This window comes from Brienomyrus brachyistius, chromosome 10, assembly GCF_023856365.1.
Source record: "Brienomyrus brachyistius isolate T26 chromosome 10, BBRACH_0.4, whole genome shotgun sequence".
In the NCBI taxonomy this organism is placed as follows: domain Eukaryota; kingdom Metazoa; phylum Chordata; class Actinopteri; order Osteoglossiformes; family Mormyridae; genus Brienomyrus; species Brienomyrus brachyistius.
In genome coordinates this window covers 5,188,276-5,203,396 of record NC_064542.1, presented here as the reverse complement: position 1 = coordinate 5,203,396, position 15,121 = coordinate 5,188,276, and the positions used below count along the sequence as shown (strand labels likewise).

The window sequence follows — 15,121 nt, the reverse complement described above, 5'->3', positions numbered from 1 at the left end:
GTTTCTCTCGTTAACGGATGTTTTTTTTTTTTTAACTACATCGCATTGTCCGTTAATTTTTCTTGTATTATTTTCTCGTGGTTCTTTGGCTTGGCAATGCATGTATTCTCCCAAAACACTTATTTGGGATTATTATAGTATCCTAATACAACGGGAAATGTCATTTGTTTTCGGACGTTTCGAAAACCACTCGTGACCAAAGTGCAAGGCGGCTTGTTACCTATATTTTAATTTACCGAGAAAGCAAATCGTGTATTATTAGCACAATCTTAACAAATTTATTTTTTTCCCCGTCGTCACTGGCATAGTGGGGATCGACCAGCGCGGATACAGTGCGCCTCAGCGTTTTCCCACCGAACTGGTGCTGTAGTATTTTAAAAGCTTGGCTGAACCAGCGGTGAGTCGGACTGCTCGTTCAGGCATATTTTTCCTGCGTCGACTAACAGACTAGCTCTTTACTTTTCTTCACACATTACACTGAAATATTACGTTTAAAGGGCAGAAATGAAACCAGAGGTCTCCCTCGGATGATGAAGAAGAGAAGGCAAGCACGTAACTTAAGCGTAACTTTTGTGATAACCTTTCATTGACACTTTTTGATTGTCTTTCTGCACCTAAGTATTTTTTCAGTCCAGACTCGCGACAGGGCAAATCAAGATCAGAACTGCATTAATGAACTGCATATATATATATGCAGACAATAAACATAACTGTGAGGTGCATTAAAAGAGATTAAGTGTTCAGCACATCAGGGATATTAAGTCAAAGCGGGTTAAGAGTTTCAGCCCCTGTGGAGTGCCATGGCTTTGCCGGATAACCTTAGTGGCATTCTTGGAGAAGAGCAGCCATTTCCAGAGATTGTGGAGTTGAATGTGGGTGGGCAAGTATACATCACTCGCTACACCACTCTCATTAGTGTACCAGACTCTCTCCTGTGGGAGATGTTCAGCCAGAAAAGTGCAAAGGGGCTAGCGCGCGACAACAAGGGCCGCTTCTTCGTGGACCGCGATGGCTTCCTGTTCCGCTACATCCTGGATTACATGCGTGACCAGCAGTTGGTGCTCCCTGACCACTTCCCGGAGCGCGGTAGGCTACAGCGGGAGGCTGAGTTCTTCAACCTGCCTGAGCTAGTCAAATTGCTGACTCCCAGGCTCAGTAAGCAGAACTCTCTGGGCGACGAAGGCTGTCAAAGTGATCCAGAGGAGTCCTCGCCCAACACCGACAGCACTCGCAACTTGGCCACGCTGGGGGCAGCGGCCGCCTGTGCTGTTCTGGGGGGAGCCGGGGATGGTAAGCGTTCAGGATTCATCACCATCGGCTACCGGGGCTCCTACACGTTGGGCCGGGACAGCCAGACTGATGCCAAATTTCGGCGGGTGGCACGGATCATGGTGTGTGGGAAGACTTCCCTGGCCAAAGAAGTTTTTGGGGACACCCTGAACGAGAGTCGGGATCCTGACCGCCCCCCTGAGCGCTACACATCCCGCTACTACCTCAAGTTTACCTTCCTGGAGCAGGCCTTTGACAAGCTTGCCGATGCTGGCTTCCATATGGTGGCCTGTAACTCCACTGGGACCTGCGCCTTTGCCCACGAACAGACGGATGACAAGATCTGGACAAGCTACACAGAATATGTGTTCTACCGTGAGTGAGCTCAGACCTCCCTCCCTCCCTGCGCCTCCCCCGGCGTTCTGCTGCTCCCTGTGATGGCTCCCTTGTTGTAGTTATATAGACGCTCCCTGTTCCACCTCCCATCTCTACCCAGCCACTTTCTCCAAACAGCACCCTCTCTAGTGTCAGACGTTTGTTACCTCTGAGTCAGTAGTCCCATCTTCAAAAGTATCCCCGCCATTGCCTGTCAATCACACCTTCCTCCTCCCAGCTGGAAAAAAAACAAAACACCTCCTCTTGTAGTCCTCCTTTTCTTATGCTCTTCCCGTCTATAAAAACTACAATGTGGTGATTTAAATGCTCGTTCTGTGATGTTCCACATCATGCCTTGTGTAACGGTAGTTCTGGAGACCTGGGCTTCATGAAGATCTCAATAACTACACAGCCTCCCACCAAACACTGCGAAAGTCCTTCACCCTTATGGAATATCTGCACCACAAAAGAGACGAGAAGCTTTAACACCTGATCTTAAGCTCTCTGTGAACTACACTTTGATGTATGTCTGTGACTGTAGTTTAAGAGTGGTTTGCAGGTTTGATGGTGAACATTTCTCCAGTACATCGATTATACTGAGACATATTGCTAGCAAACTCAAGACAGCAATAAGAGCTCCTAGATTGAGGGCCAATGAATGAGGTCACAGGGCTCTTCCAGTAGGTTTGATACTCTGGACAGAGGCAAACTCACATTTGTTCATACACAGGCTGCTTTGAACCCAGGGCACATCTTTGTTTGGCCCAACTGAGCTGTTAATGCCAAAACAAGCTATTCTGGGTCACAAGACATGCTTTGAAAATCTGGTTGGGATAGGAATTAGGCCAGGTAAGGGGTAATATTAGGGGTGTCTTAACCGAGAGTGTTTTCTTTGCATCAGACCATGATTTGTATTCGACACATAAAAATAGCAGGAAATGGTAACTGTGATTGCATACATGTTCTTTTTATTTCATAACTGTTGTACTTTGATTTAAATGTCTGCACTTTTTGTATGTGGTTCTTAATCTCACAGGTTAATCCCCATTTACTGTGTAAGGGTGGATGGGGGTAGGGGAGCTACGGTTGTTTTGCACGGTATTGTAAAGCACACTGTAAAGACAGCAGTCCAGACACTGATAGAATGGGATCAATTTCAAGCTAGGATTCAAGAGGAGTATTAAATCTAGTTATTTAGTTGTAGCATATCTATGTTTATTTTGGGATATTGCATTAGCTAATAGATTGTCTTAAATATGTACACCTTCCCAACCTACTTCAGTGTATTTTTATGTGTGGTTAGAAAATGGCTTCTCTATCAGATGGTCGCCCCCTCTCAATGTCACATTACAGCCCAATGACATGGCCAACACATTACATCATATTACAGCAAGGCTGTGAGAATACTATATGTAATCTTCTTATGACAACAGAGGAGGATGCAGGGTGTATCTAACAGGTGTTTTTCAGGTGTACCCTCGGGACATTGGTACTCACTAGAAGCACAGTATTACTTACCTCAAAAAAACACCACATAAGTCAGAATGTTTATTATTAATATTAAACATCTCACTGAGGCAGGCATAAATTAATTTATGATTATAGAGGTGGTCTCATGCAGAAAAAACACATTTCAAAGGGGTGTCCTCTTTGCTAAACAGCATTCACCATAAGCACATAGACAAAAATAAAACTAAATGTTATTAGTACAAGCTGTTTACATATTCCTGAAGCACCTAAGTGACTTCATTATACATTCTTAAGGTTTAAAATTAAGATCCTGTGGCTATTAAAAAATGATGCATGACTTGAGAACACATCAATATGCCATTTCTGGAGTTTCTTAATATCCTGGAGAACATTTGAATGTAAGGGATGGAGAAAATTAAAACACGCTTTATCTGGAGGTAGCAGTGATGTCGTGGCCATATGTGTCATAACATTAAACACATTAACCCCTTCTGGCTTTATGTACAGGGCATAATGGATAGTTATCACCCTTTGTGGTATAGTCACAAGCTGATTAGGTTTATCTGCTGCCACATGTGACACTTAAATGGCCAGTTGGGCTGGCACCTACCTGTCAATTCTGAAAACAGAAAGACTGCCCAAAGGCAGCATATTAATTTTGCTATAAATACGAACTTTGTTTTTTTTTCCACTGTTCTGAAATTGTATGGGCATAAAAATTAATTCATGTCAAATCATTTTTCTATTTAGTAAAAAGCAATATAATAGAAGTCTAAAAGAGGCTAAACAATGAAGCTTGCATGATTATTGTTTTCATAATGCTATGTGAGCAAGCGTTCAGCCATTTCATTATTGTAAGGCTCCTTCTCTGGATGGAATAGTTTTAATCATGCCTTTTACTTAGCCAAAGTGGATTTTCAGGCTGTGAACTGGAACATTACACTCTGTATTCTGGGACATTGCAATTTGGTCCACCACTCTATCCGTCCATCACACTGAGCTGGACATTTGCTAGTGATCGATGCCTTTGTTGGCCTTGGAGATGTTTGGGGGTGAGATGTTTTGGAGTGAATAGTTGGGCAGCAAATTAATTTATTGACTGGGTTTATCCTGACTGTCTACACCCATTGTTCAGAGAACAAGCTTCTTTTTTTCCTGCGGCAATTGGTCTTAAGGAGGCCTAGAAGAGCAGATCTAGAAAAAAATGAGTATCGGTTCATTGCATTTGTCAATGCACATTTGATACTTCTGTATTGCTGAGACTAATGTAGGTAATTGGTTGGGAGTTTAAAATGCCTAATTCTAGGACTGAAATTGAGGTTGTTATTCAAAGATTCGTCAAAAAATATTATAACTGTCGTGTATCTGTTGTCCTGTGGAATTGCATATGTTTGAGATGTAACACAAGTTGTTAATATGGGCATACATGGGTATGGAAGCCTCTGAAATTCCAAGTGTGAGCTGCTGACAATCCGGTACAAGCTGAAAGTCCTGATCGCTGCTAAAGATTTAGATTGATTTGTGTTGAAATCCCTCATTTTTTCATAGAAGGTCTTATTTATTAAGCAAAGTGGAGAACTGATGGCTTAATCCATGGCAATGTAGCAACCTCTGGAGATCTAAACTAGAAAGCTAACCCTGACAGACTGAGCAGCAGGAAAATTCACATTTCATTTACATGATGTATTTAAATATGCTTTGACAGGATGCACTCTGTCATGAATCAAAATGTTTGTGTTGAAGTTCAGGTTGTCAAAGGAAGTACAACTGTGGCATATCATGGTTTGAAGTTATACTGTGCAGAGAATCCACTTTATTGAGAGGGATCTGTTTATTTGTGTGTTTTGACCAAATCTTTGAGGAAACACTGTAAAGCATCATTGAAGTGAAGAGCTCATGATCCTGATGAGGTTATATAGCATGGCACTATGACTCGAGCCTAAATGAGCGAATTGCGGTGAATATACCCTGTACACTGGGTTTTCTGGATGGGCCTCCTTTGCTGGGTGTGTAAAGTCCTTGTTTTTTCCAGTAGCTGGCTGAGGACTACTTGCCAAACCTTGGCAGCACCGTGAACAGAACCACATGACACAGCGAGTTTGGAGTGCGGCCTGGGGCTTCATCTGGGGATTCCTCTTTCGGGGACAGATGGGATAGGAAAGAAACCAGACAACAAATATTCTCATAAATAAACAATTGTGAAAGTGGCATTTTAGTGGGGAAGGAAGAAAAGCAGGCCAGAATGAGCAGCTCACAGCTCGGATGTGAGGGGAGGCTGCGGTTCAGGGTCGCTGTCAAAAAGAAAGCGGAAGAAACTAAATTATAGAGACACCGGAATGAAAAATGGTGGGAGTGAATTATCACAAACAGAAATGGTCATCTGCCCCCCTCCCCCAGAGATGGATGACAGCTCTGCCTCCCTCCACCTTTCTGACACCCAGATATCAATCAATCTGTTTCTTGTGTGGAACGCTGCAGAGATATGAAAGGCAGGCAGTGGTGTTTAGAATAAATCCTCAGCAAAATACCCATGTGACTTTGTGTTTATGCATTAGTCTGACAAGTGACCTGCAGCTGAAATTGCCACTGGGTTCCCTGAACCATGCCAACCACATCATGCCAGCTGTTCTACGCAGGTCAAGAAAAGTATCAGAATTTGTTATCTGTAGTAGAGGGGCAGTAGATACTGGCCATGTCAAGGGCCTCCCCAAGACACAATACCATGCATTCTCTGGCATCAAGCAGGACTTTAAAAGAGTCAACAATGAATGTGATGGAAGTGGCTATGTAACATTTTAGTCTAAATATCTGACACGTGTCCACAGCTGAGGTTTCTGGGCTCTGCTTTGAACATTAATATTATACAAATCAGCTTAATGGAATGGAAAGGGGTTTGGAGAGATGATGGCCTGTTCAAGCTCTGCTAAAAACAAGAACACTCCCCTTCTGAAAATTATACAAAAAACTGAAGATTCCTGTGCAATGCTGTATTGTGATGCTCTTGGCTAAAGCTATAATGTGCATGACCATGCCATATCCCCATTTTTCGACTGTATCTATGAAATAGTATGACTGCTGTGACCAGAGTCAGATAATAAAGTTATTTTGTGATTAACGCTGATCTTCTGAAACTCTGCTGTCGATGTTCCTGAACAGGATATGTGTTTCCTCCTACTTGGCCTGTATGACCCTTGCAAAGACTCGCTTGTACACCGTGCACATACACACTGTAGCTTTGAAGGGTAGTTCTGCTGCTCATTGCTATTTTGTTGCTGTGCTTCACTTATCATTCCCTTTCTTGCTTAACCATAGTAATTAAAGTTCATCAAAGGGTCTATTTTATGACTCCTCCACATGCTTTCAGCATGACTCATTGGTCAATGGGCTGCGTTTTCCACTCAATCTGTGCTTATCTCCAGTGCATTTCTTTGTACTGCTTCTTTGAGATTTTGTTGTACGAGACAGTTACATTTATTTACGAATGACATGCACTGCAATTTGTGGCTTATTCAGAACAGAATATACTGAACTACTGGGCAAAAGTCTCAAGACACAAAATGAACTATAAGAAACAGAGCATGTCATGAGCATGACCATAGGATGTACATTTGAAAGTCGATGTTGAAGGAGCCTGTTACTGCTGAGTTTAATATCGGAAATGATGCAGAACATAAATGTCGCCACATTTGTTAACAGAATTCAAAAACTGCACCACCATAGCTCTGCCATCAGAAGATTTATCAGTTAAGCCGTGTTTGGTTCTTTATATATATATATATATATATATATATATATATATATATATATATATATATATATATATATATATATATATATATATATATATATCATGATTGGCCTTGATGCGTGTTGTGGAACACTGCCAACATATTGTACTGCCATGGGACTTTATCTGTGAAGTAAGCAATTGAAGGCAAAAAGTGAAAAAGGGATCAGAAATTTCTTTGGCAGGTCTGATGCAGCTGTTCTGAACATGAGTAAGCTGAGTCCCAGGGAATGTTATAATTGGCCAAACATGGTGAATTCTTTTCTAGAAGCTGGAAGTAGGATAACTAATAGTTTTATCTCATTCCTTTCAAAAGGTCAAGTCGAGTACCATCCAAGTCCTGTCAGAGGGGTAGAAAGACCAAGAACAAGCAATTGTTAAGTTCTACAGTAGTGACAGGATGGCTTAGAGGGTAACGTTATGGACACGTTTTCTTATGGCTGCTCTTGAGCACATACCTACAGTACCAGGCAAAATCTGGAAACACAAGATAGTGACTCTTAGCACACCTCAAGGTTATATAGTAAGTGTTATTTTATGAACAAGGCAAGAGATGGAATGCTGTGATAGATGATCTGGCTCCCAGTCTCCACACCTAAACCCTATAGAGCTGCTTTGGGATGAGTTGGATTGAAGAGTAAGAGCAAAGTAGCCAATTTGTGCACAGAACTTATGGAAATTCCTTCAGGGTTGTTGGAGAAGAATTCCAGGTGGCTACATCAGGAACCTGGTTGAAAGAATGTCAAGAGTCTGCAATGCTGTTATCAAATCCAAAAAGTATAAAATTTGATATGTTCAACACATCTCTTGGTCATTGCAATATTTGATATTTATTACTTCATTCCCTCTAGAGCTTTTACTATAAGGTAAATAACAGCTAAAATAGAGACATGAATTAAAAGCAGACATGTCTGAATTTTTCATTGATACTGAAGATTACAGACATTTACAGATGTTTTACCAGAATAAAGGGGTAACTTCCTTTTGGGTGGAAGTGTTTGCTAGGCTGGCTTCTGTCCTTATACAGACAATGTCAATTGAATAAAATGTTTGGGCTTTGCGGCTCAGTGTCTGTTCTCAAGGCTATAACCAACCACCAAGTCAGTAAGATGGAAATTTTATAAATACTGATACATCATTGATATTCTAATCTTAAAGGCACCTACTGATACATGTACAAGAAAATTATATTAAGTGCTGCCAAGGGACAGAATAATACTTGAGTGACTGTGGTGATAGCAGGTAGACAGAGTGCCAGCATTTTTTTTTACTCGATGGAGTAGGTGTGTTTTAATCATACCATTATTATGTATATCTATGCAGCTCGGAGAGTCGGCTTCCTGTTCGTTTTAAAGAAATGAAAGCCACCCCACCTCAGCAAAACTAATTGCAGACTAAATATGTCGGCTCATAAAATGTCTTTCAACAACAGGCTAATTTAATAAAAGGTGTTCATTTCTGCCTATGGCCCCAAAATGTTGGCTTTTCATATTCTATTGGGGGGGGGGGGGTGTTTCCTGGAAATTTGTCTTCACAATGATAGTAAACACACATAGGTACATGCAACAAAAGTAAAACACATGCCTCAGTTACACAGAACACATACTCTGCTGTAAGTGTTATAAAAGCAGAGAGACAGATAAATGTCTCATCCTTGCCAATCAGAGTCACTGGCTCCATAATAATTGTGTCTGTGTTTTTGAGAAGTGGGAAGCTGCTATTTCAGACAGATCAACAAAATATGACCCAGGAATTACCCACAATTGAGCTTTGAGGTCTTTCAAAAGCAGTGAAAGGATGCTGTCTGCATGAACAAACGCGTTCTCTGTTTTGATATTGAGGTCAAATGGCAGGTTACTTGACCCAAATCCACAGCATTAAACTCAGATCATGTCTCTGGCTCAAATGAACTGAAAATTCACCTTTATGCCAATCATAACAACAGGGTGCTCTCACATTAGTACATTAGAGGCCAGGGGATTTGGAAATTATATGCATGCTACATTTTCTGGTATTTGTTTGGTACAGATTGCAGACATAAATGAACATTTTCAGCTTTCTCAGTCTCTCTCATAGCATTGTACCTACATCAAGGAGATAGTTCTACTTTCCCATGAATTCATAGTGTTATAAAATGGGGAAACCACTCCAGATTGAAATTCTCTAATGCTCATTCCAGGGACCTTCTCACCCTAATGCTTTCTAACTAAACAGCTTTTTCTAAATTAGCCTTTATTTAACTAATTAGAGATGTCACAGATGTTACCGCCGTAAAGACTAATCTACAACAAATCTACAACATACATTTATTCAGGGGTTTGCAACATTTATATAGCTGTTAAGTAATCATTGTATATGGTAAAGGTGTGTTTTAAAAACAGCCTTTTGTTTCTAATTACATTTTTTAAAAGAAAAAACACTTTCATCAATATGGGCTATGTACTGAAAGCCATTAAAAAACAAAGCACGACTGCCCGATGAGAACAGGGAACATCTGGTTAAATGATCGGGTACACTTAGTTTATTAATCTTATGTGTTGCAAAGATTAGCATATCCACGAGGTCCTTATAACTAAAAACGTAACGTAAAGTGGCCGTGAATAACCCCCGCCATGCAAAGGATCATGGGAGTTAATAATCTGGCATTTGGATTCACTGTAAAATGCAACTTTAGCCTGTGACTGGAACAGAAGTGTTCCAGAGGTAGCTGGTGTGTGTGGAGTGCATGGTAGGCAGATGATGGCTGCTGATATTGGTCCACACCTGCAAATTATGACTTACTGGTAATGGTCCCAATGCTCATCAGAGCAACTGAAAAACACCGGTTATCGGATTTTTATATATAACGTTAGTTGCCAGCACCTGACGTCGTCCGTAGTGGGGCTGCTGGGCGTGCACGTGTGAATAGGATGGCTCCGCCTCCCAACGCAGTGCCTCATCTGCCGAGGGAAAAGCTCTGCCAGAAGTCCTTAGGGTGTACAAACGGCAGTGACGGCAAGCTGCCCTTTTTGTTGGCGCTAAGGAGCGAGGTGGAAGGCCGGGGACCAGGCCCATGTCGCTGGTGGTGCCAGCTGCACCGTTGATCCGATCGCTAAGCCTGTGCCAGAGACCCGTTAACCGTGCTATTTATAGACAGAGCAAGGGGCCATACCATTGGCGTAGCATGTCCAGCAGGCCATGCGTCAGCACAGACCCACGCCCAGTGGCTATGACAGACATTTCCAGGGCAACCATTAGGGGTATTCTGTGGTCACATGATGCAGAGCTGGAAGTCCCCCCCAGCAAGAAGATCACCCCAATCAAGGTGCAAGGCTGAGGTGCAGATGGCTATATTCACTATTAGACCCCCCGACCCCCCCCCCCCCCCAGTCATAACCACCTCTCAAAGCCCATTAAAGCCACGGACCTTATGGCAGATCCCCATAGCTCTGGTGGTAGTTGGTAGCTTTGCCTAGGTCATGTGCCATACGGAGCAGCCGCCAGATCCCTGCACAGGTGGCATACGGTGCTGATTATCAGGAAGGCCATGATACTCTGCTCCCAATCCCCTTTGGGCTGTAATTACTCCATTAGCCCCCTGATAAAAATAATATTTATACACAGTGGATCTTCATGTCAATTTACAAGTTGGTTGATCCGTCAATCAATTAATCAATCAATCAAAAGGCTTAGTTTATCAGAATGGGCTTTGCGGTGATTTGCAGTCAGTTGTCAAAGAGAATAAAAATAACAATTACAAGACAATATACATGTACAATTTATGATTATATGTAGAGTCTACGAAATGCAAAAACAACAACTGCACATGATAGAAGATGGAGAAAATGACCATGGGCAAGTGACCGAGCTGGAAGTAGCTCAACCGAGCTGTGTTTGGAGCTCTTGATCATAAATACACAATCATCATTTTTGCAGACACTACTGCAAGATGGCTGTCCGGGTGCATCTGATTGTCTTCCACCCAGCTCTGACCTAACCAGACTGGAAAGCAGTGAAAAGGATTTTGAAAAAGTATTGAGTTGCCATTGAGGTTATACACAGGTACACAACCTTGAGGAACCATGAGAAACCTGAGAAAGTCAATACTAAAGCAAAGCATGGACTAATAGGCCTAATAATATGCAATGACTGTGTGGCTCTATATTTTGGATCAATCCTCTAAACAACTCCTTCCACTACACAGGAAAACAAGAGGTTTTTATTGTAGAAAAAAAACAGGTTGTGGTAAAATCCTACACGAGTGGAAAGATTATTCTATAAAAGTTCCTGGAACAAGAATGTTCTGCCATCTTTTAGGAAGTTCTGTACAAGACAAGATAACGAGCATCTTGTGAATGAATTATTCAGGATGGAGTGTATTGAATGTAAAGGTACATCCCTAAGATACACTGGAGGAAGTCAGTTTAAAGCATTAAAGGTATGAAGTAGTATTAGGCTATATATTACTCTGAACTCCATGGATAGCCAGTTGTGAGAGAAGAGTACAGGAATACATCTGTAAATCCATAGAATGCTGTCACACCAAAAGGATGTTTCAAACATTATTCAGACAAAAACAGGACTTAAGAGCACCATGTTAGCTGGTATATAAAATCTGACTGAAAAACTGATTTGAAAACGTTGGTTTACAAACTTGTCTCATTTAACAAGTACAATCTTTAGAGAGAGAAAGAGAGAAAGGGATGTTCTAAGCAGAGATGTAAATGAACACATGACTTCAAAGAGTTAACCAACCAATACACCAACTGGCTGACTGCCAATCAAAATAGACCACACAGTAAAGTAGATTATTCATGTTGACTAAACAATGTCAGATGATAAAATAGTACTTCTCCATGTAAAATCTATACAAATATAGCGGAGAGGTAGAATAAACCACTAAAATAGCAAACTACCCCACCCTGGGGCTGTCACCCAGGGATATTCATACAGTAGCCACAGCTAGAGGCACACAGGTTCAACCCGCCTAACAGGCAGGAGCAAAGACGTGCTTCCACTACAAAAATGTATTTAAAAATAAATACATGTTGGGGCAGAACCTGGGGTTCTTCATACTCGGTGTATTGCTTTTAAAAATAAAAGCAGTACACCGAGTATGAAGAACCCCAGGTTCTGCCCCAACACGCATTACCCAGGTTACCATTTACTTATGAGAGGAACCAGCGGGAGTACTTACGAAAATAAAACAAAATACCACCACCAGTGTGCAAATCAGAGGCGTCAGAAACATTTTGAACGTGGGTGGGGAGGGGGGGACACACTGGAAAACAGCGCTGGCTGAACTAATATTTTATGTTAAATGTGGGGAGTCCAAAGGAATAATTATGAAATGTGAGGGGGACATAGCGGTGAAGCCCATGGTGCAAATACACACACACACACGGCAATCCCAACCATACAGGTGCGGAATCCCACCACCAGGATGCCAGATTCCCCACGATTTGTCCCCCAGTACCTGGTAAGAGAGAAAGCCGCAGGTCAATTCAAAAAAGTTACAATACAGATAACCACGGACCCGTTACAGATCGCTTTAACAGGCAATTTAAGGAGACACTATATTAAATTACAGTCTCGAACGCTTCTACAGTCCGATCCAACAACAAAATTAAGACTGTAGGACAGCACGGCAATTCTCCAGGATGAATGACAAAATCTCAGAGTGAAGAGGCGTCTGGAGCAGAAGATAAATCCACACCAACAGAGGCAAAAACAGCTGCGCTAACCCTAGCCACTCCAAGAACACTTCACAGGGACTACAATTTCCCAGGAAAATCGACATCAACACTAAATGTACTAAAAGGCAACTGAAAACTTAAAGAAAAGCTAAGCCACCTCCGCCCCGCTTGCAGCTATGATAATCCCGTAGTTTGAGGTCTCACTAAAACTGCAGCATTCACCACTAAAAGCTAATTAGGCAACATGAATGCTGACATGCTACAACGTACCAGTCAGCGAAATGCCACATACCAGAACTATGAAAAGCGACAGTTACCAGCACTACTGCCACTAAACCCATTCAGATGCCCCGCTAAAAGTAATTTTAAAACAACTTTTAGCCAACAATATTAACCAAACTTCTAGTATAAACAAAGCAACACACCTGTATAGTATACCTGCAGAAGTATTACCAACGGGACCCAGATAGGGGTGGAGCTTCCCGAACACTATACCTTACACCAGGGGTCTCCAACTCCGCTCCTGGAACATAAGTACATAAGAACATAAGAACTATACAAATGAGAGGAGGCCATTCGGCCCATCAAGCTCGCTTGGGGAGAACTAAACTAATAGCTCAGAGTCGTTAAAATCTTATCTAGCTCTGATTTAAAGGAACCCAAGGATTCAGCTTGCACTACATTATCAGGAAGGCTATTCCATACTCTGGCTACACGCTGTGTAAAGAAGTGCTTCCTTAAATCCAGCTTGAAATGTTCTCCCACTAATTTCCACCTATGGCCACGAGTTCGTGTATTTAAACTAATGCTGAAGTAACTATTTGGTTGAACAGCATCCAAACCTGTTAGAATCTTATATACCTGGATCATGTCCCCCCTCAGTCTCCTTTGCTTGAGACTGAACAGATTTAGCTCAAGTAACCGTTCCTCGTATGACATTCCTCTAAGACCAGGAATCATTTTTGTGGCCCTACGCTGCACCTTTTCTAAGGCCACAATGTCCTTTTTAAGATATGGTGACCAAACCTGCACACAATATTCTAGGTGAGGTCTCACCAAGGAATTGTATAATCTTAGCATTACCTCCCTTGACTTAAACTCCACACACCTGGAGATATACCCCAACATCCTATTGGCCTTTTTTATTGCTTCCCCACACTGGCGAGAATGGGACATGGAAGCATCAACATACACACCAAGGTCTTTCTCATGATCAGCTACCTTTATTTCAGTGACACCCATGAAATACCTGTACTTTATATTTCTGCTCCCTAGATGGAGTACCTTACATTTATCGACGTTAAATTTCATCTGCCAGGTATCGGCCCAGTCACTAATTAAATCAAGATCCCGCTGTAGCTGCTGAGCCACTAATTCAGTATCTGCTACACCACCCACCTTGGTGTCATCTGCAAATTTCACCAGTTTACTGTATATATTGGTATCCATATCATTTATGTAAATTAGGAACAATAGTGGTCCTAAAATCGAACCCTGCGGTACCCCACTATGAACGCAAGCCCACTGTGACATTGTGCCTCTTATAACTACTCGCTGTTTCCTATCTGTTAACCAGTTATCAATCCAGGTCGCTACGGTACCTAAAATACCAGTCGCTTTGAGTTTAAGTAGGAGCCTCTTGTGGGGGACAACATCAAAAGCCTTTTGGAAATCTAAGTAGATGACATCATAGGCCTTCTTATCATCAACTTCCTGAGTAGCTTCCTCAAAAAACTCCAACAGATTTGTTAAACAGGATCTACCTCTTCTAAATCCATGCTGGCTATCCCGCAAAATGTTATTGGAGTCCAGGTAATCTACCATTTTCTCTTTGATTATAGCCTCCATAACTTTACCAGTTATACAAGTTAGACTGATTGGCCTATAGTTAGACAAATTACTTCTATCCCCTTTTTTGAAAATGGGAGTTATGGAGAGCTACTATCCAGTAGATTTTCTGTCCCACTTGGCTTCTGATGAGCCACACCTGTTCCTGATATTTACCAGAGAACAGGTGTGGCTCATCAGAAGCCAGGTAGGATAGAAAACTTACTGGATGGTAGCTCTCCTGGGCCGGAGTTGGAGACCCCTGCCTTACACACTCTAACACGGTGGAAAGCCTGTTAAATGGCCAATTGGGAATAAATATGTAACAAAGAACATCAGAAAGATGTTATGAAAGGTTACGGATGCTCATTTGTACTTCTGGAGAATGTGAGAGTGCTGGATGGATCGGGTAGCTAAGACCAAATCAGGTAAAAGCGTGCATTCACACACTCGAGAACACCAAGGCTTAAACTGAAGTGACCCCAAGTCTAGAGAGGGAACATATGAAAGTCAAAGCATCTGCAAACACAAATTGTTTTGATAGAATGAAAAATGCACAAATTAAGATGACAAACCACAGCAGTATGGCAGACAAATTAGAGTGGCATAGACATATATAGTTTACAAAAACAAATAAATGTCAGGAATATTTGATGAGTTCATTTAACTTCCAATGTCACCACAAAGAAAAAAAAGCTTCAATAAAAACTCTAAATTA

The 15,121-nt window shown here is 41.8% G+C and overlaps 1 protein-coding gene and 1 long non-coding RNA gene across 2 annotated transcripts; both read left to right on the top strand.

Annotated features, from left to right (window-relative positions):
- Nucleotides 1–311: 311 nt before the first annotated feature.
- LOC125751170 (uncharacterized) lies at nucleotides 312–6,229 on the top strand. The gene is made up of 2 exons (XR_007400542.1): nucleotides 312–397; nucleotides 5,147–6,229. It is a non-coding gene; the product is annotated as an uncharacterized LOC125751170 (long non-coding RNA).
- Nucleotides 380–6,229, top strand: LOC125751158 (BTB/POZ domain-containing protein KCTD12-like). Its single transcript, XM_049029740.1, has one exon. It carries the CDS (start codon nucleotides 801–803, stop codon nucleotides 1,650–1,652), a length of 852 nt encoding a protein of 283 aa, XP_048885697.1. The 5' UTR covers nucleotides 380–800; the 3' UTR covers nucleotides 1,653–6,229.
- Nucleotides 6,230–15,121: the final 8,892 nt, after the last annotated feature.

What these genes read in the sequence shown, in the direction of transcription:
- LOC125751158 (XM_049029740.1), top strand. Translation starts at nt 801, where the DNA reads ATGGCTTTGCCGGATAACCTTAGTGGCATTCTTGGAGAAGAGCAGCCA.